Raw genomic sequence first — 22762 nt, 5'->3', positions numbered from 1 at the left:
ATTGCCCCTCTACTGCCACGTATCTGCCCCCATAATCTATCCTATGCGAGGTTTGGGCAAACGGGACGCCACCCGCTATCCATATCAATACTCCTCTAGCATAGGCAGAGTATGTTGTGCCTATAATCGGTCCGCCCCATTTCCCACGGATCTCCTGTAAGTCAGACTCCAGTAGGTGGGTTTCTTGTAGAATGGCAATATGTACTCCCTGGCGTCTGAAGCGTGCATATACCAGAGCTCTTTTGCTTGGAGCCCCCAGTCCTCTCACGTTCTACGTGACTATTTCATATTTATGTGTGATGACATTTGCATTTTGGGCCATGTAGCATTGTATGATGAACCTGTATGTGGCACACCCCAGGTAACAGTACCTGTCTGGGCGCCCACCACCCTCACCGAATATGTAATTAAGGCTAGCAGCCGCAGCAATGTTTCCTGTGTACTGAGCTGACCTATTGTGTTCAACTTAACTGTCTCCCCCCCTCCACCCGCCCCAACTAATTCCCTCACACAACTATGAACTCGTGCTGAACTACACAACACACTACTACTTAAGAAAACCTGTATCCATGTGAATACCTGGTGGGGAGCTTTTTTGGCAATCGGATGTGGCTCTTATACGGGGCTCACATCCATCCACAGACATGGTCTGCGCATACGTATGGGCGCTCCCGGAGAGTTAGTCCCTCCCGGACCGCATATATAATGACAATCAATGTTCACAATGAAGAGGAATAAATTGTTCAAAAGAAACTCATAGGTGGCAACTGCGACCTCCACCTTGATTCCCACACAATTATCCTTCGACTTGTCACTCCGTTCGTGTAGAGAAACGGTCTGGGAGCTTGCATTTCAAAGTGCGTCCGCAGATCTGGGGGTGAGCTTCGGGCTCTTGAACACTTCTGTTATCGTAGAGTCTGAGCTAGCCGAGTCAGAGTCTGAGTTGGCTGCAGGGACCAACCGGAGAGCCTCAAAGGAATTCTGCGTGTGCAGGGGAGTTTCTTTCAATACTTTTGCCCTTTCTTCTGCTGCCTGTTTTTCCGTGGGTTTTCCCTTGGATGGTTTCTTGGTGCGCTTCCGCGATGGAGAGGTAAGCCATTCCTCTCACACGTTCGTTCCCTCTTGGGATTGTGCGAAGCCTTTGGCATGCAACCACGTCCAGGCGTCTTCAGGAGAGGTGAATATGTGGGTGCGACCCTCTGATATCACTCTGTTTAGCAGGGAAGAGTAAGGCATATTTAATATTGTGCTCACGAAGGCGTTGTTTGATTTTTGCATAAGAGTTTCGTTGTTTCTGTAACTTTTGGGTAAAGTCTGGGTAGGCATTGACAACTGAGTCTTCATGACGGAATGGACCTTTGCTGCAGAACTGCTGTAGTATTAAAACGCGGTCTCTATAGTTTAAGAATCTTGCTATTAGCGGTCTGGGTGGTTGGCCCGGTGCCGGCACCCCCCCCCCGGAACTCTGTGCGCCCTTTCCACAGAGAAGAACTTCGATGGGGCCCCATTTAGCACTTCTTTGATGAGCCATTGCTCTAAAAATAATTCCGTACTCTGCTCTGGTAATTTCTAAGGGAACCCTAGAAAACGTACATTATTGCGCTGGGATCTGCCTTGTGCTTCTTCAGCGCGTCGCCGTAAAGTTTTCACCTCTGCATCCAGTCGTTGAATTTGTTTTTGATTGTCCGAGACCGTAGGATTCACCACGTTTAACACATCTTCCGTTGACTTCACTCTCTCTGCCAGGTTGCGGTGATCCACTCTAAGTAGATTTAAATCTTGTGATACTGTGTCTATTCTAAGTTCCAGAGAGGATTTAGTGTCATGATCGCCTGCAATACTTTTTCAAATTGTTTAGAGTGGGCTTGGAGTGTGCTTTCCAGCGACTGTAAGGTTGGTATTAGCTGTTGATCACACGGTGCCAGTCCAGGTGTATTTCGATCTTGGCTTTTCGCAGATTTGGATTTCCCAGCCATGTTGCTTCTCTGTTGGTCAACTTTCGTGGTGTAGAGCAGCGGAGCTATGTGCTGCTTGGGCGTCGGATTATACTGTTGGTGCGTATCCGCCCCTCGATATGTGGTCCCTCACCGCGGCGCAGCCGTGTCTGCCTGCGATTCCCCTTGGGCGGGCCGGTCAGCAACTGCACAGGTCGCGAGCAAATGATTATTTAACACTACTGCTGATAGTTAAATGTCCAGGGACCGGAGCACGCCCCCTCCACCGGCTTGCCCAGCTACCGCTAGTAGGGCACTGTTCTGGGCGGCCCGAGTCACTCCAGGCAGCCCGCCCCAAACATTGTTCCTGCAGGGACCGGGGGGGGGGGGGGGGGAGGTGGCCAGAAGGCAAAGATGAAGGAGAAAAGATGGTTGCGGGGGGGGGCCTCCAGTCTCTCCGGCCCGGCCTCCTTGTTGGTCCTATAAGGCTGTTGCCCCCGGTAAACAGGGGGGGAAGGAGGTCAGCTGCAGGCAGTGTGAAGGGAACATTCCCTCAGACCCATGGGCATCACCGCCGGGCCCGGGTGTGTATTCTCAGACTCGGTCGGCTCCCTTTCACCCGCCGCGGCTTCATCCTTCTTCTTTGCATGCGATTATTTCCCCAGGCAGCGGAGACCAGTGGGAGCGCGGCAGCCTCCGCTGCCCGATGAGATAAGGGGGGTGATGGGGGGGGGGGGGGGGGGGGGTGGGGGAGGGGAGAAGCCGAGTCCAGATCTGGCAACCCCTCCGATTCACACCCCCCCCCCCCCCCTCACCTTGCCTCGCTGCTTCTCGGTTGGGCAAGCAGGCAGCAACACCGTCCCAGCCTCCGCGGCAGCCCGGGATCACGCGAGCGCACGGTCGCCAGAACCCCCGCGGCCCTCGTCTAGTTCTGATCGCTGCTGCCCCTCTCCCTATGCCACTCGGCTCCGTGGCGGGAGGACGGCCCCCTGGGCTGATTTGCTATGTTTTCAGGCACCAAGCCCCTCTCCGGGAGCACCCTTCAGGATGATTTCCGTGGGCCCGGATCAGAGCTCACTTTTTAGGAGTCCGACTCCCCCTTTTCAAAGGCATGCTAATGTGATCAAATCATACACAACATACCACTGCTCAAGTTAACAAAGAGCTCCTATCAAACCACAAGAATTAATGAAACCCCAGTGCATCAGAGTTACAAGTCCAAAAACATTTGGGGCACCAATGTTTGGCACAGTCAGAATTTCCACAGGAGTGATCCAATGGAATACAAACACATTTGACTATGTAGGAAAGGTCCAACAAAGGTAGGTGTGGTTAAAAGCACAGCACACAATGCGAGCCAACTGAGTTCATAAAAGGAAATCAGTAAACAGGATTATCAACCAACACACTAGGATGCAACAAGGTACAACTTTACAGGTAAAAGATTTGACAACTGTTATATGAACGGTGGTGGTTGGCAGGATCTCGTATCAAAGCGGTGAAATGTAAAAAAAAATTTTTAAAAGTCAGTTAGTGGAGTAAACCCTTCTGAGTGCAAACACTTCCCTCCAGGAGGCAAAAAAAGAAGGTCTAAAGACAAGAGCTTTAGGTGGCAAGTAAAAGATAGTCTCCATTTTTATATTCATTACTAAACTGACTGCTAGCCAGTGAAAATATGAAATGGCCTGTCACGAGGTTGCAAATGCCTTCCTCTATTAAAATTCTAGTTAACAAGACAGTGGGACTATGGTGAAACCGCACATCTGCTAATGCATTTACATTTAGACATAACACTCAAAATACTTTAAGTGTTCAAATACAGGAATGTACAAATAAAGCATTTAATAAGTTTAGTTCAGTGAAGCAGATGCTCTTGTCAGAGATAAGTGTCTGACAGAAATCTGGACTGACCTGGAAGTCACGAGAAGAAAGAAAAAAAAACAAAGCTGATGGTAGAGTGGAGAGTTGTTGGAGGCAGGAGATGTAAATACAGAGAAAGAACACTGCCCACTGACTTGAGTTACTGCAATGTACTAGGCAGCAATTACAGGTTAACCCTCCCCATGTCACACTGGGACAAAATTGGAGGGGGGAAAAAAATCCCATCAGGGAGTGGTGATGGGGCGGGGTCTGGGGAAATCAGCACACTAGGGCAGTGGTTCCCAACCTTTTGACACAAGTGACCTCTAAGCAATTTGTACAATTTAAATTTCAAACATTAAAACAGTAATTCACAAAAAAAAAATACCACAAACAAGCACACACCAAACAAATACTCTAATTATTAAGCATATAATTATTTTATATTGAAAAAATAGGCCAAAATTGAAAAATGTTAATGGGAAGGTTGGTGCTGCATCTCAAAGACTAACCTTTCAATGTTTGGTTTTACTTAGGAAAGGCTGAATCCTCAGGTTAGATTCTACATTTCTCAAACCTTTTCTGTTTTTAGGTACATAAGATCTGCAAACGTTATCACAAATATGTGGTGAAGAAATGAAGGAAACCCATAAGAGCCTCTCATCTCTCCATAGCCTCTCTGTCACATGTCATCCATACTGGTAGGCATTTTCTAAGAGTGCCTGGTCTGAAGAAGAACAAACTCAGGATTCAGAACATAACAGTGGCTAGATGGTGGCTAGATGGGGTTGACTTTAATAAGAATCTATGTATATGCAAGCAATCCTTTTTTTTTTTTTTTAACAGTAGAAGGATATTGAAGGGCTGGGAAAAAAAGCCTAACTTTCTAATCTGTGTCATGCAGTTCATAGCTCACTATGCTAAATTACGATTATAAAACTTTTGAACTCCACAGCAATAGAAGAATCTGTGACAAAAGCAGTAACCCACTGTGCTATGCACATAAAATACTGTTCTTTCGTGATATGAGTTCTTTGCGGCAGGCATATTAACCATCTGTGCTACTTTAGATAAGTCAAAACTGCCACTAGACAAAACTCTTCTCTCTCTGCAGAAGGTACATTAATCAGAGTTATCTGGATGCTTTTATTTTTCGCCGAAAGCTGCTGGATGTACCTGGAACTTTGTCATGCTTTTCACACTACTGCACAAATGAAGCTATAAATATAAAAACACGCTTTGGGAGGCCCCAGATGGCGAAGTGCCTTCATGCCATCACAGGCCTGCGGCCCCCCTGAAAATGTGTCACGGACCCTGGGTCCATGGAACACACATGAGGACCTGGTGCACTAGGGATAGAGTAAGAGGACACATACACACCCTTTGGCCCTTGGAGAGGGAGAAAAAAAATAAACACAAGCACTGGCTTTGATAATGTTTTTTAGCAATGCACTACAGCATTCCTGAAACTGTGCTGCATGGCTCAATAAGAAACAAGAAGCCCATCATGCAGCTTGACCACTTCATTTTGCTGGCAAGCCCACATACAAAATACCACTAATTCTTTTTTTTCTTTGGAGATGCACGTTGAACTACTTAAAAAAAGGAAAAAATATGCAAACGTTTTTTGGAGCATGGGTGGGGGGGGCCAGCATTGAGGGAGCAGGTAGGCAAAAATATGGCAAAGAGCAGAGAAGAATCAAGCAACAGAAGGAGGGCAGGGAATGAGGTGGGAGGCACCAGTCGTTGACGGAACAGAAGCAACATGGATAAGCAACTGGCACACAGACACTGACACCTGTTCACAGACCCACACAAACACTCACACAGGCACTCACATACACCCACAAACCACACCTACTAAGACTCAAAGCCACTCAGAGACCCACACACCCCTTCACACAACCAAAAACCTACTCATACACCAACTCACAGAACCACACTCAGCCACTTACAGAACCACATGCCAACTCAGACCCACGCAACCACACTCAAAACCACTGACCCCTACAAAGCAATTCCCACCTACTATACTATGAGCCACACAACCAGATACAGACCTATAGAGCCACTCACATCTAACGCCCATAGTTGCTCACACCCACTCACACAGCCACAAACTCACACCCTCTCACACAGCCACAAACTCACACCCACAAAACTAGTTGCACCCCCCCCCCCCAAAAAAAACTGACTGGGCAGCCACTTAGACCCACAAACCTACTAAAACCCCACACAATCACACACACCCACAACATCACTCACATCCCCAGTCACTCACACGTCCACGGTTTTAAATGGCTGTTTTTGATTGGGAGCGGATCCACAGATCTGTCGCAGAGCCAAAATGATTTGTTGAATATGTGCTTTTGGTAAGGTGATATGCGACGGATCCACAGATCAGAGTGAGAAATTAAAAATGAGATTTCAAAGACAAAAAGAACCAGTCGTTTGGGAAAGGATTAGCTTTACTAAGAACCTTTGTGTTTATGAAGTGTAGATGATTATTACATCATACAGCAGAGATAGTCTTTTAAGCCGAGGAACTCCCTGTTGCCTCTGTCTCTGAAATGGATTCAGTCTTTTCAATAAATTCCATCCAAATCGAAGCATAGGTTTTTGTGAAATATAAAGCCCATGTTGTGGTTTCAGAGGAATGCTGAAGGAGTTTTGACATGTTTCCTGGATCAGTGGACCAAAATTTGGTTGACCATTGCCACTTCGGTCTTTGGCAAACGCTGGAGAACGTGATAAGTCATTAATTTGTATCCTTCATTACGATTTCTAGTACTACCCCAATAATTGTGTCTAGGCCACTGACACCACAGTACACAACCATGAGATCGGAATGTTGGCAATCTGCAATGCTTTCAACCAAAGGCAGCAAGAGATGCCACTTTAACCCTCTCTGGCCAACTCAAGTAAGTCACTCTACCACTCTCTATGTGACCCAAAACACAAACTATGGCCCACAATCCACACAGTAACCATTGTGACCCAAAACACAAACTATGGCCCACAATCCACACACTAACCATTTTGGAGACAAGAAGGAGTAGCACACAGGAAAAGGCTGCAGCAGAATAAGTAAGGCACTTATGAAGATGAAAGGGAGTTAAAATGGAAGACAGCACCTAAATATAAAAAAATATTTGATTGGATAGTGGAGATGTGCAGGAAACTAAAACAAGGTGATTATTTTAAGAAAGTAATTAACTGTGATTGGCTTTGGAAAATGAAATGTTATGTTGGGAATTTCAAACAGTCAAACACAGCTGCTAAGAGTAAGTCTAGTACTAGCAGAATGGGTTCTCAACATGGTTACTATAGAAACAGAGACTGCAGCAATGAACCTAAAAAGAAGACTGGTATACAAACGTTAGTAGGGAGGTTCTGAAATGTAATTGGGTATTTTTCCCCCAAAGTAAACTATTACTGGAAAGGACTGACAGAATACTGTTAAATGCTTATATGGGATTCCGTGTAGAGCTGCAGATTTACAGAGGGTCACACAGAGAGCCACATCCGCCCCAAAACACTACGATATTGGGCTTCTTTACAGGAGACTTAGATAAGGTTAAAAAACACAGACGATTTGGAAGTGGGAAAACAAAAATACAGGGTGAAAGGAGGCCTGTGATTTACTAGCTACAACAGGATCAGTGAGAGCAGAGTGGGAAGGGTATCCATTATTGGTCCTTTTGTACTCTGGGTGGATGAGCATTACTATATATTTCTGACCAGAGCTTTGCACTAAAAATAGATATTAAGTGATATTAACAAAAGAGTTGGAAAAAAGCAAAGAGATTTTACAGGTATGTGGATAAGGGCGTACTTTAAAATTTTTGTAAAAAACTGCATATAAGCTGCAAGAAAATGTGTGGCTTCTAGACAATAAAACAGTAAAAGGCAAAATAGAAGGGAGGTCAGATGAGGACATCAAGTGGATACATTGAGCCCAGCAAAGGAGAATTTGGCAAAGCAGTATGAATGGCTGTGTTTAAAATTAGATGTGGCTTCTTGCTTATATGTTTTAATTTAATAATATTTAATTTACACCCACTAACAGTCAGCTAGCCTATTACATACCTTGTTAAACTCACACAAAAAGCCCTTATGTACCCACCACTGACATACCCAGAGACCGACTGATTTAATGAGAAACACACAAATAAAAGCATTCACAGGACCATTTACCCACCTATACATCATTCACACACCTATAGAGGCACTGTCACACCCACTCACACACCTTTACACAGCACCAGATTATGCAGCAGGGTCAAGTAAATTATGCAGCAAGAAAAGGCAAATTATGCAGCATAATGAGGAACATTTTTGAATCATTTTTCAATTTTGTGACATTGTCCGCGTATTGCGTGCACCTCAGAAGTACCTGTTTTACATCGTCCGCGTATTGCGTGCACCTCAGAAGTACCTGTTTTACATCCAACTACACTAATAGGCAACAAAAAAGTGGCAAGTGCAGCTTTGCAGAGGGCCTTCCACTGTACAGCAACACGTAGATGCATTTTTAGTAACTTTTGACCCTTCTGAGCAAGAAACAAATGTTTGTTAAAATCTGCAGATTATGCAGCAGATGATGGATTATGTGGCAAATGCGCCATTTCTATAATTATGTGAAACTCGCCGCACACTACCATAATTCTAGCGGCCCTGCCTGTACCGTTGGTTATATATGTAGCACTCGGGCATGTATACACAGACACACTTGCACATGCATACAACATGTTGTACACCCACTCACCTACACATACAACTAGTCATACACCTATTTACAAAACCAAACAGCCATTTACAAACCCAGTCAGTGACCGAGGCAATTTCACATCCACTCACACACCCACAAAGCAGTTATGTATGCACCACTAACAAAGACAATTCCACATATAGTGAGAAACCCACTCACTAACAAAGCCTGTCAGCAATCAAGGGTCACTTACATACTTGCAGACAAATACACTCACATATCCACACAGCTACTCACACAGGCAAGGACATGATCACGGACATTCGCACTCCACCACTAACAGACCCTGTAACCCACCTATACAGGCACTGATATACTCATAAAATAAGCACTTATGTAAAAATGTACTTGTTTATAGTATGTAATCTAAACGTATGTAATGTAAATTTTAAAATATTCTGCATGTGGTTTTCAGATATTTACTTGTCTTGAAAGAGGATGATTTACAATGCCAAAAAAAGGTGTGGCTCATTTATACACAGTTGTAGATTAGATACACCCACATTCGGCACAGACACAGAGGAATCTGTACGTATTTTCATATAACAGTATATGACATCTAGAATATCACCAAAAAAATACACAAGTACACCAAATACTCAAATTACTAAGGATATAATTATTTTATATTTAAAAAAAATATGCAAAAAAGCAGTAAGTACTATGTTTCAAATCTCACACGTGGTGGAAATATACAGCAAAAGAAAAAAGTTTTACACAGAATGTTTTGGATTTCCAAGACCTTTCATTCAAAACGAAAAGAGTGAATAGGTTTATGTCTGCAGTGAGACACACTTACTCAGAAATCACCCAAAAACACCTACAACCTGAGGAGAGCAGAGGTTTTGAAATATATAAATGACTACAATCCTGTCATTCTGAAAATGTGGAATGCGAATATGCATATTCAATTTGTTGCAGACATTATATAGCTTCTGCTCGTAATAGAACTTCACACAAAATCTGTTAAGACAGATGAAAGATGTGTGGGAAGAGATTTCTGCTGAAAAGTCTCTTACACAAAAAATTAATTGTACATCTTCAGTTTGAAGATGCTTTTGCACATAGAAAGTGGATCCTATGAATGTTGTGATCTCCGAGTTCACCTAGTTTATACTTTAAGTCGAGAGGAATTGTTTGGGTGAGTCTAGGCCTAGCATTAACTTGAAACAAAGTTTTTAAATCTTTTCCAGAAATTCAATTTCTTGCAGAATTTGAGCAACATAGTACAGACACTGTAAAAACGAACATTTTGGGACACTCATGATCCAAAAAGGAGTGCACATTTTGAAAATGTTTGTCTCTATGAAGTACTTCAGTACTATACATATAGAAACAATGCAACAGAAAATGTTGATGAAGTTAAAGTTGCAACACAGCAAAGGCAGTCCAATTAATCATAGAATACTGAGTTGCCAGACTGCTGAAACGAGAGTAGTTTTCCATTTGGCAATTTTACAGCTGTTTAAACGTACGCGTTCTGAATCAGAATTACTAGTAGAGTATGACTGCTATGGAGACTCTTTCCACGCTGCAAAGGGTGGCATTCAGTAATTCCAAACTACTTGAAAACATTGAATGATGAAACTGAACAGGAAGATGCAATTACTGCTGAGGTAGCTAAGGAGTTTTCACAAAGCAGCCAAAGTTCAGGTCCTCAAAGTCAGGACCCTCTTCGACAGCCAATTGTTGAAAATAAGGCTGCTAGTGAAGAATGAGACTGGGACTGTAATGGAGCAAACAAGACTATAGCATATGCTACCACTATTCATAAATCACAAGGTTTAAGTTTAGGTGCAGCATTTATCAATACTGGTAGTACTGTGTTTAAGAAACGTATTGCACATGCAGCTTTGTCTCGAGTAAAAACATTGTCTGCTTTGTATCTAGTTACATTAGATGAGAGCAATGCAAATGGAGACTCAAACTGTTACAGCATACAACTGATTAAGAAATCTTTATGCTCCTCGTTTAAGAAAGTATCCAGTTTATGAGAAAAGCTGCATCTATCCAAAGCAGAAACTTTTGAAGCAGTGTGTAGTCATGCTGCTGCAAAGAAGGAAACGAAAGAAGGAGGAAGTTGTTAAAGAAAATAATAATTAAATGGAGATATTGTTGGTTATCAATTGTCAAACCCTTCTGGTGTGAACTGCTTTGCTAATGTTGTGGTCAACTTTTTTATTTGCATTACATCGTGCTGTAAATGCATTCCAAAAGAAACAAAATAATTCATTCTGTTCTGCAATGTGTAGTTTGTCGAGTCATCTGCGTATTGAGAGAACCAAAATACATTCCAAATCAGTAATTCAACACAGAGTAGATCTATTTAGTGGATCTGTACAGTACACTCAAAAAGGTGCACCTGAGTCTTTAATGGTCGTATTTGGTGTTTTAGAAGAAGATATACCTGTAAATAACAACTGGACCTAGTTACTTGTAGCACCATGAACTTGAACATTGCTCATACACATCAATTACACAATTAGAATTGGAGTGTTTTATTTAATGATACCCGATTCCAAAAGTGTGACTTGACAGCTTACTGAAAAAAACTACACAAAATAATTTATGTCCAAATTGTCAAACAAGTGTTCGGTGAACTTTATTATCTGTGCTGCATCGTTGTTGCAGTAAAATAACATACTATCCATTTTTTGTTACATGTAACTTACGTTCTGAGACTACTAACTGTAAAGCAGGACAAATATTTGGGTAAAACATACACTTTGTCGCTGTCATTTTGCATGAGGGTGTTTGTATTAGATCTAGTTATTACACGGTCTATTTAAACGGTGAAGCGGATGGACATAATGTATTAAAAAGGAGCCTTAAATTCAGACAAAGACTGCCTTGGAATTTAGCAAATTCGTATCTTTTTTTTTGTTTTTGGAACCAAAATTCTAAGGAGGTTCACAGTTGTAAAAGTGGAATAGTCTAGATCTTTGTAGAAGCATTATCAGGATTTATGTTGCGCTCAAAAAATCTACTCGACAACTCACTATGGCGAGTCATATTTGATCAGGTCGAGCTATTTTTAGGACTTATTCGCCCCTTCTGGTGAATTGACAGAGAACAAGTGATCTGTTCAGTCAGAAAGTGGAGGAGCAATAAAAGACACTTATAAATCTTGTCCTTGTATGTCACATTTGCTCACCGACAGAGGTCAAGTCAGTTTGACTTACAATTAATTTTCCTTCTGACTACACAGTTCCAGGATTTAGTAAGGGGAACTGTCTGACCTGTTATTTTGTGTGTGTAATAAAAGGCTACAGGGTGTCAGGTTTTTCGTAACACACAACATTTAAATGAACACGTCAACTGTACTAACATTTCAAAATATATTTCAGTATCTGTGAAAGCTAATTTTTTGCATTTGTGTGTGATGAAAAAAATATTTTAGTAGGACAACAACAAATCAGAATGATTTACATGTTGTTGTGAAAAGGAAATGTTTTCTGAAACCCAGGTTTCATAAATGAATATGCTATATTGTTTTATCAGTAAAGCTGCAAGTTAATGGAAAGGTTTTTGGACTTTTGTGGAAATTTACTGTGTGCAGATGACAGTATGCTACCACAACATGTTTTAGTTATATATTAAAAGTGATTATTTAAGCAAAACAAGGAACACTACTGCCCTGATGGCAATGCTATTAGTTAACTAAAAGCAAGTCATCGGTCATGTGTCCCCTATATGTACACTAGATTCTTGTGATATATACAGCAGCAATCTTTAGTCCACCCAATCAAACACAAGTTTCTTTTGTATTGCAGAAATTCTGAGCTCAAATGTTTGAAAGCGCAATTATATCTGAGAATGAAGAAAAAGGCAACTTGGTAACCTATTTGCTTTGGATCATACAATTAGAGACCAGCTTATGGGTTAAGTACAATACAGTTAGGGTGAGAAGATTATTCAAGTTGCTTGATCAGCAGGTCTAGTAACATTTTTATGATTTTTCAAGGCCTATATGACACCCTGCAGCCTACCAAGGGTGATGTCTTCATATGTTTTTTGCCTATGCTGGTGAGCCTTATAAATCTAGTAGTACTTCTAATGAAGTTCTCATTTCATCGTGTTTTTTAGAGTAGTAGAGCAAGTCTAGGTGAAATGATCTATTAAAAAACTGTAGTGAGTGCAGTACGCAGTGTTGCTTATTTGCAGTGACATACTGTACACTGAGTTTTTAATACAGTCTTTACAAGGGATACCGCATGCGGCCCTTCCGACCTTTACATGAGAACGTCAGCTGTTTACTCGAGACAGCACTTCAGAAAATTTTAAATAAATAGGCAAGCATTTATTTACATATTAACCAAAGTAAAAGAAGCAGCAAATAAGGTGCCCATCACCACTTAACTTTAGAAACATTTATTTTTAAAGAAACCTTGAAACAAGTAAAAATGTAATGCAGGTTCTTCAGAATTCAAAAAAGGTGTTTGTGAACATGAAGCTGTGTTTCACCTTAGCTCAACAGATTTTATCAGTGCATTCCGAAGTATTTTAAAAAACTGATAGTTTAAAAAAAATGAATGAAGAAACATTTATGCCTCCCTCCCACCCGAACAACACCGTCAATAGTGAACTGAGGGGCTAGTCATGTGTTACATAGAACCCTCTGGGGGGCCTGGGTTATTACAAATGGACAACATTATAGTTTATTAAATCAAACACAAGAGAAGGTTTTGCAGTGTATATCCTGAACGAATATTTTAAGGTGTTCTTGTCATAATGAAGACAAAGGAGGCAAAACGAAATTAGACAATTATCTAGAATCACACAATTTAATCAAATGGCGAAGCCAGGATTGATACTAGCTTTTCTGGTTTCACATTTTGCAATTCTATTTCATTCCGATTTAATAATCAAGCTACTTTAGAAAATTCCTCCTAGTGTTGTGTAAACTCCCCACAACGGTAAAAAACACCATCAAACCAGAATTATCTCACCAAGGAAGACGGACTTGAAAGGGACTGCCTTCAAGGAGCAGTGTTTTTAATCGGGAAAGATATTCCTCCCAACCACACAGCATTCAGTACAGGTTAACACACCCTACTCCCCCCTACCACCGTATGACTAAGGGCATTGGCCAGCTGAAGGGTAAAGGGAAAAGGAGAAAGAAAAAAAAAAAAAAAAAAAAAAAAAAAAAAAAAACACAACCACACACACACGGCCATTACATGCTGAGGGCCCATCACCTATGTTAGGCACGAGCACCCCCTTGATAACCCCAATAATCCAAGAAGCCAGACAGGGTCCTCAAATTTACATAAAAATGGAAGTAAACAATCACATGTGGTTGAACCATTTATGCGATTGTACTTGCTTTTAGCTCAGAGCTGTATGTTTTACATACAACTGATAGATATTCTCATAGTGCATACACAAGGGATAATGTGCCCACATGTGAATCCAATTTAGATAAGTTTGTTGTATTTAGTTGGTGTTTCAACCTGTAAAGTGAAGTCATGTTCTCTCATTAGGGCAGAATGGATAGTGGGTATCCTTCAATGGGGCTGGTTTCTCACTAGTAGATCAATGTCGGAACCTCGCATGTAATCTAAAGCAGAGTGCAGCATACAGTGGTGCTCATGTTATAGTCACTGTTAGGGAACCTGTGAGTTGTACAAGCTGCTTCCACACAAGCCTCAGATCGGCAGAGTGTACTGCATGCTATGTTGAATGTGCTTATGATGTGGAAATTATTTAACCATACTCAGATCTGACAGAGGATACCTCAACCCTGGGTGAATCAAGTGCTGTAGCGAAGAGGATTCTACTGCAGTGAAATAAGTAATGCCAATGAGAAGAAGTGCAGCTCGATGACTATGTACACAGCTAAATGCCAGGCAGACTTCCCTTGGGACACACTGCTCATTTTGTCTTTGGAAATATATATTGATCTAGAACTTGTTGTTCTGAAATAGGCACACTTTAATGCTTATTGTTAAGCGTAGGTGAGGTATAATTTCTTTGAAGTGAAAAAACACTGACAGCAATTCTGGATTTTACAAACGAGCCCGGCGAGAACCGCTGTTTCTTTAACATAGATATTCACCCTGGTTCGCACAGGCACATGGGTCACTCCTTATAAGATACAGTGGTGTTCCACAGCAGCCCAGTCAACAAGCTACTGGCACAGATAAGCAAAGAGCTGGGCAACAAGTAAAAGTTGTGCTCTCAACAGACAGGAAGATAGGAGCCTATGTAGACACCTCGGATCTCACCAATAGGTCGAGGTACTTTCCACCGTTGAAACCAACAAACACACTGAAGCTCAGACGCTATCCCTACAGGTCAGTGAAGCATTGAGACGCCCAACAATTCCCAGTGATGTAGAGCATGAAACAGTATGTACTTTCCCCAATACTACCTATTAAGAAGACTAAACTAGTAGCCTATACAACACAGCATAGTTGTTTGACAAAGAACTAAATGAAATAGTGCTCCTAGGAGCATCTTTGCACATTTTACTCAAAGTGAGCCCTTGTGTTCTCACCGGACACAATTAGCTTACTCCCAGATGATCTAGCTTTAAGAATTCGGACCAAATGTTATACATTTCGGTGCTATTCCCTTTTTCTTTCTACCACTTCCCCCCATACATGTGAAATCTATACCTACAGGGAGTGCAGAATTATTAGGCAAATGAGTATTTTGACCACATCATCCTCTTTATGCATGTTGTCTTACTCCAAGCTGTATAGGCTCGAAAGCCTACTACCAATTAAGCATATTAGGTGATGTGCATCTCTGTAATGAGAAGGGGTGTGGTCTAATGACATCAACACCCTATATCAGGTGTGCATAATTATTAGGCAACTTCCTTTCCTTTGGCAAAATGGGTCAAAAGAAGGACTTGACAGGCTCAGAAAAGTCAAAAATAGTGAGATATCTTGCAGAGGGATGAAGCACTCTTAAAATTGCAAAGCTTCTGAAGCGTGATCATCGAACAATCAAGCGTTTCATTCAAAATAGTCAACAGGGTCGCAAGAAGCGTGTGGAAAAACCAAGGCGCAAAATAACTGCCCATGAACTGAGAAAAGTCAAGCGTGCAGCTGCCACGATGCCACTTGCCACCAGTTTGGCCATATTTCAGAGCTGCAACATCACTGGAGTGCCCAAAAGCACAAGGTGTGCAATACTCAGAGACATGGCCAAGGTAAGAAAGGCTGAAAGACGACCACCACTGAACAAGACACACAAGCTGAAACGTCAAGACTGGGCCAATAAATATCTCAAGACTGATTTTTCTAAGGTTTTATGGACTGATGAAATGAGAGTGAGTCTTGATGGGCCAGATGGATGGGCCCGTGGCTGGATTGGTAAAGGGCAGAGAGCTCCAGTCCGACTCAGACGCCAGCAAGGTGGAGGTGGAGTACTGGTTTGGGCTGGTATCATCAAAGATGAGCTTGTGGGGCCTTTTCGGGTTGAGGATGGAGTCAAGCTCAACTCCCAGTCCTACTGCCAGTTCCTGGAAGACACCTTCTTCAAGCAGTGGTACAGGAAGAAGTCTGCATCCTTCAAGAAAAACGTGATTTTCATGCAGGACAATGCTCCATCACACGCGTCCAAGTACTCCACAGCGTGGCTGGCAAGAAAGGGTATAAAAGAAGGAAATCTAATGACATGGCCTCCTTGTTCACCTGATCTGAACCCCATTGAGAACCTGTGGTCCATCATCAAACGTGAGATTTACAAGGAGGGAAAACAGTACACCTCTCTGAACAGTGTCTGGGAGGCTGTGGTTGCTGCTGCACGCAATGTTGATGGTGAACAGATAAAAACACTGACAGAATCCATGGATGGCAGGCTTTTGAGTGTCCTTGCAAAGAAAGGTGGCTATATTGGTCACTGATTTGTTTTTGTTTTGTTTTTGAATGTCAGAAATGTATATTTGTGAATGTTGAGATGTTATATTGGTTTCACTGGTAATAATAAATAATTGAAATGGGTATATATTTTTTTTTGTTAAGTTGCCTAATAATTATGCACAGTAATAGTCACCTGCACACACAGATATCCCCCTAACATAGCTAAAACTAAAAACAAACTAAAAACTACTTCCAAAAATATTCAGCTTTGATATTAATGAGTTTTTTGGGTTCATTGAGAACATGGTTGTTGTTCAATAATAAAATTAATCCTCAAAAATACAACTTGCCTAATAATTCTGCACTCCCTGTATAGCTGATTGACCTTAAGGTGGCTGTCCATGTTGTATTATGGGTTGAAAGAATTATATTTTACCATCCCTTCAAAGAGGTACTGCCTGATCAAATGTTTTGTCATACTCAAATGTAATACAACTGGTTACAGAATCAAACATACCAAACACATACAATACATATTTGCAAACAAATATAAACTAAGAAAAAAATTAAATTTGAGTAGGAACATTGGATCTTTTCTAAATTCAATTGAAGCCACACGTCGTCCACACTTTATTCTGGTTGATGCTCCTGCACTGCTCCCATTAGTCAATCTGAGGATACTAATTTAAAGTTTAGCCTTCAATCTCAAATTCTTTGACATTTACAGTTTGCTTTTAAATTGCAAACTGTACATTTAGCCACTTTATTTATATACACTATTATTTAATTTTCTAATCAGTCATGGGCCAGATTGAGGAGGCTTTGCGGACCACAGGTTGGGAACTACTGAACTAGAGAAGAAATAATCTCAAGCAAACTCACCAATAGAAACCCTTAAAAGTGCCCAATTCAGTACAAACATGCCACATAACCAGCAACACAACACTTAACTAGCAGGTCACCAACAAAAAAAAATGCACAATTAACAGATAAAGCCCTGTCCAATACCAAAATAAATAGCAAGGACCTGCTGTCTGGAAAATAGCCACACAATCCGACTTAAAGCCACGTCGTCAATGGAAAACAAAGGATAACACCCCGGGACATCCTTTACTCTAAAGGCTACACAACTTACAGGCCAAGCAGAAAACAAATTCTAATAACAGAAGTTTGGTATAAGGTGCACTGGGTCAGGGCCATGGCACGGTTCAGTTATTGTGGTGGAGTTAATAACAGGGCTAAAGTTAGACAAATATTCTATAATGCTTGTTTTTATACGTGGAATGAAAATGCTTGGTTCTCCACTAATTGCAAAGGTTTGGAGCTGACCCCACTAACCCCAATAAGAATTCCTATTTAAGGAATGTCTAACGCAAGGCAAATGCCAATACAATAGAAATTAATTGGTGTATTTCACTAAAATTCCCGAAGCCTCTAAACCGGATGCATTGAAAAGCTCCCGTTACCTTGACCAATACTGTTGAGAATCTGATTTTGTTCGTAATTACAATGTTAGTTATGGGTGGTCTGTCTGTATACTGAAGCCTTCCTTCTTTCTAGTGGTTTGATTGACTCACTAACTCAAAAACAGTTTTCAAATTTTCACCACTATGAAAATCATTCAATTAAAGCTTTGTGTACATTAAAATAAATATCTCGAACTTAAACTTGTTTGGATGCTTCAATAAAGAATGTTGCTCTCATTGTGCATAGATAGACAGTAAATTGTCAATAACTTGTTTTGTCACTAAGAAGTCCTGGAGGCATTAGATCATGCTGTGGCGTACCTATAAGGTCTAATAAATCTCGAAACTCCTTTTTACAAGTAAAATCAGGGAGGAAGGAGCATGTAGCAACTACAAAATTCAAACAATGCAAATTGTAGTTGTATAGCTCTTACTACCCCTGACGAGGCATCAAAGTGCTTTTCGGAGCGTAGCACACTGCTCCAGACCCCAAAAGGATTAGTGGTAGATTAGTATGAGTATAGTATTGGTATCAGTGAATTTTAGCAGCGGATATACGAGTTTGTTAGTTGGATTGAATAGAGTAATGGCGGGATAGAGGAGGGAAGAACCCAGAAGTGTTAACTGGGAGTTTACAGTAATAAGATGAGGGTTGGGATGAGTAAAAGAGATGGAGGAGGAAAGTCTGTAGGAAGGGGTTAGGGAGAGCATAGTAGTAAGAGGGGTTTTGGATGAGTCAAAGAGAAATGAGGGAGGATTTGGTAGGGTTGTTTGGGAGATCATAGCAGTAAAGGAGGGAAGAGCTTAGGTATGGTTATTTTGGAGATTAAAGTAGTAAAATGGGTTTGGGATTAATCAGAGAGTGGGGTTGGAGGTTAGATCGATAGAGGTATAGGATGATGGGGAGGCAGCGTAATGCTTACAAGAGAGTATTTTCACCTATTTGTACGCTAGGACTAAAATAATAAATAGAGATGTAAATACATATAAGGGAATATATGTGTAAGAAATATAATGAATATAATATTTTTAGATTTAAAGTTGTATTATATAAACACAGACTTTCAAAATTTGCAACATTTGAAGTTAATTTGTGTACTTTTCTAACATTATTGTATATTTCCTCAATATTTCAATAGCAAAATGCTTGCAGATAAATAATAAGGTAACATTTGGTCATTGTGATAGAATGAAAACAGGGATTCATAAGCATCTAATATAAACAACTTATTTAGGAACTATGGAATGACCTACGGACATGTTAAGCATGAATAATATACACATACATGTATATACACACACATACTTATATATAATAGATGCTCTGGAAGTACAGAACAATACTGGCCTAAAACAAGTTTGACACTGGATAAAGAACAGTTACCAATGTCTGAATGGTGTGAATACAAAAAACGTGATATTGTGACATCAGACTATTTTCACCTGCTTCTCTTCTGGCTAAAGAAGTACAGTCACACCAAACATGATGAAAAAAAACTTGGTACGGTTCTACGTATATCTTGCTTTTCACCACGAAATCACTGGAGCAATTAAAAAAACAAAAAAAAAAAACATACATCGTGATACTGTGAAGGATCGTTCCAATGCTCTAAGTTCCCTTTGAACTTATGAATGGACTGGTCTTATTCATGGATTGACTACTGTAAAATTGCCTTTGTCGGGGCTCACAAGAAACAGATAAAGCTCACGGCTACAAAAAAAAATAAAAAATACAAAAAAAATCAAGCAGCCACGCTCAGCTTCAGATTTCGGAAAGAACGAAACATATCACACTTAACCAGCTCTCAAAAGAACTGCATTTGAGAAAATAAAAATAAGAACTTCGAAGCCATCAGTCACTCTTCTCTAAAAGAGTTCTCAACTTCCATCAAAAGGACCGCTCTGTGGCTCCCAACACAAACTACCACTTGAGAAATAAAATAACCATAGGCAGTTTTCAAATATAGACGAAACTAGACGTTATACCATGTTATTCAATAAAGCAATAGCTAGAAAAGGTTGATCCAGCCAAATAGATAACTGTCGTTTAAATCCAAGCCTTCCTAAACTAAATGCAGCTATTAATACACAGTCAAACGCGAAGTACTCAAGGAACACTCCCCCGAGAGATGCAAACAGGAGAAATGCTTATAGTGAGTTCTGTGGGGCGATCGTGGGGAGGGGCGGGAATTCTCAGAACGTCTACGAGTGGGAGCTATGAAAACAAGGCGAGTGCCTTAAAAACTATGTTGAGTGCATAGATATTGAAGAAGTTGGGTGTTGCAATTGAGCCAGGGTGTATGGAAAATGGGAACAGAATAGGCTTTATGAGCATTATGTGAAAATAGCGATTAGGAAAAAGGATGAGTATCAGTATGCTCTTAGAAACACAAAACCTATAGGTAGTCGCAGATATGCAGATTGACTTTTTGCCATCACTTCAACTAGTGGAAAACTAGAACTGATTTGCTCATACCAGCGTCGTCTGCAGTACTGTGACTAAAGTAAGTAGGATCTTCATGGGCGGATACGGAGCAGACAAATAGAAAAAAATTATTGGATCCTGTGGATGACAGGATAGCTTTAAATATGGAAGGCAAGGGAGGGACCTCGAAAGAGGTGACAGTGGAACTTAAAAGGGGCGACTTGCAGGGGGCTGAAGGAGGAGTTTAAAGCACTGAAGTCAAAACTCGGGACAAAAAAAAGTGTCTCTTAAGTAGGGAAACGCACACCGAGATCGTTTGCAGTTTCTACAGCAGGGGAGTAACCAGAAGATGTGCGTGGGTAAGTGTCTTGGAAAATAGATTATTCGTAGTCATAACAGCCTTAAAATAATTCGCCAAATGGTCATGATGGTACCAGTACGAATCTTTCCACTGCCTCATTTGCACCCTTACTTTTGATCTTTTTCAAAAAAGCCCAGCTGTGATGCCCTTAATGGCCACGTGTACGTGTCCCCACTTGGCCACCACGAAGCCCTTCCCCGCACATCCTTTCTCCCGTGTTCTAGGAGGCTCCTTCTTGTAAACCTCTCTAGATCCCCCCTACCTCCCCTCAATAGCCACTGAACCAATTACTTCCACGCCCGGTTTTACCCTGTGGAGCCGCCGCTGCTGCCGCCTCCACCTCTTGCTCGCCGGGGCAGAAACAGGGAACGAATTCGGCAGCATGCACGTTGGGCACGAAGGGCCGTGCGTTGACATTAAGCTTGAGGAGGGAGTTACTGAGCTGGGCCTCGGTCTGAGCGTCGTTGTCCTCCTGCTCCCAAGAGTCTGGCGCCGTGTCGTTGAGGTCCATTTCCGGGTATGTGCAGGACTGGCTTTTAAGTGGTAAGTTGTAAGAGGGTGGGGTTTGAGCAGCAACGGAGAGTTGGCGGCACCGGCAGCACAAAGACTGGGCCCTAAGGTGGCACCCGTGAACAACCACTCCAGACCCGACTCAGTCAGCACTTCACTCCAACGACTCGTCCTCGTGTGTTGCCGCGACGTAAGCGACGCCGTCTTGCGCAGTTCTGCCGGCTAAATACGTCATGTCACAGTCAAGTAGTTTTCTCTACTTCCGGGGTTTGTGTTTCCAGACTGACGTTAGTGACACTTGAAACTACAAATCCCTAAAAACTATGTTTCTGTACGCGCATGTTTCAGGCTGCAGTCAACTTTCGGGGGTTCATGGGAAAGGTAGTTTATGAGGTTTTAGTCGCTGTCCAGACACAAGGGAATGCAAGATTGACCTGAAAGGACTACCATTTCCAACTACGCAGAACAGTGAGAGACATTTTAAGGAAACGTCATCTGAACGTGCCCTCAAATAAAGCCACAATGGATTATCTCTTTAATTTCCGATAAAGCAACTTTGTTGACAGTGAAAAATATTTATAATTTATACTTGTTAATATGGATTTTTGACTGGTAGGTGCTTGTGGGCGGTTGAAGTACCACCGTCAACTATCTTGCTATGCGTGTGAGAACGATAAACTTTCAATTTTAAAAACAAAAGTTTTTGACAAATATTACCATCATCATATTTTTTAAATTAACTTCTCTGGTGTTTGTTCGGAAATTCTTGTGGTACTGAGGTGGCTGAAATCATATGGTGCCCTAAAAATTAAGAGACCTTTCGACACTGTGTATATTTTTTGTCTTTTGACAACAGTTGTAAAAATTTGACCCCTCAGAAAACCTAAAGAAGGCCTACTTTGATATCTTGGCTAATGACCTAGACCAGTGGTTCCCAACCTGTGGTCCTGGGACCCCTGGGGGTCCGCGAAGCTTCCTCAGGGGGTCTGCGACTGCTTAGAAAATTAAATAATATTACCAGATTAGGTCCCCAGCTTTCAGTAATTACTGAGTAAGGGGTCCCCAGATTCCAATAATGATTCAGTGGGGGTCCCCGGGTTCCAGTAAAGATAAAGTGGGGATCCACAGATGTCAAAAGGTTGGGAATCACTGACCTAGACAATGACTTGGACGGGTAGACGAGGAGGATGCAACAGTGATTATAGTCCGTCTCCTGAATATCAGTGAAGCTAATGCAGACTCCCGTGCCTCAGAGGGTGAGGACATAAGTTATTGGCTTCCAGTTCCCAAAATGCGCAGCTGGGGCACTTCTGTTTAGGCAGAAAAGCGTCACCCTACTGCTCTCTCAGCAGTGAAAATATGGAAAATAAAATAATAAAACAGCTTTATATCATTTTATTTTCCTCGCTGAGCCGTGTCTAGAGTGGGGCAGGCTGACCACTCTAATGGACAGCAGCAGGAGGGAGGAGGAGTGGTGGGCACTGCTGCAAGTGCGTATGCCGGTTTACTCAGCTGTCTTAGGACGGCCAAACCAACATGCACAATTAGATCCCTCTACCGGAGTTGTGCTGCACAGCCTGGTGGAGAACAAACAAAGGCTCCCAGGGCCTGACAGGGCATC

General features: G+C 41.7%; 1 protein-coding gene across 2 annotated transcripts in view; it reads right to left on the bottom strand.

The window, feature by feature from the left end:
- Nucleotides 1-21337, bottom strand: part of GSPT1 (G1 to S phase transition 1) — a 560974-nt gene extending 539637 nt beyond the window's left edge. The window contains exon 1 of one of the 2 annotated variants that reach the window (XM_069210181.1): nucleotides 20941-21337. In XM_069210181.1, coding sequence (XP_069066282.1) covers nucleotides 20941-21142 — 202 coding nt within the window. In that variant the 5' untranslated portion in view covers nucleotides 21143-21337. The remainder of the gene's footprint in view (nucleotides 1-20940) is intronic. The other variant, XM_069210182.1, reaches the window with a different exon arrangement.
- Nucleotides 21338-22762: the final 1425 nt, after the last annotated feature.

This window comes from Pleurodeles waltl, chromosome 10 (assembly GCF_031143425.1).
Source record: "Pleurodeles waltl isolate 20211129_DDA chromosome 10, aPleWal1.hap1.20221129, whole genome shotgun sequence".
In the NCBI taxonomy this organism is placed as follows: Eukaryota; Metazoa; Chordata; class Amphibia; order Caudata; family Salamandridae; genus Pleurodeles; species Pleurodeles waltl.
Note: the sequence above shows the minus strand (reverse complement) of the source record. Positions and strands in the feature narration are given on the sequence as shown.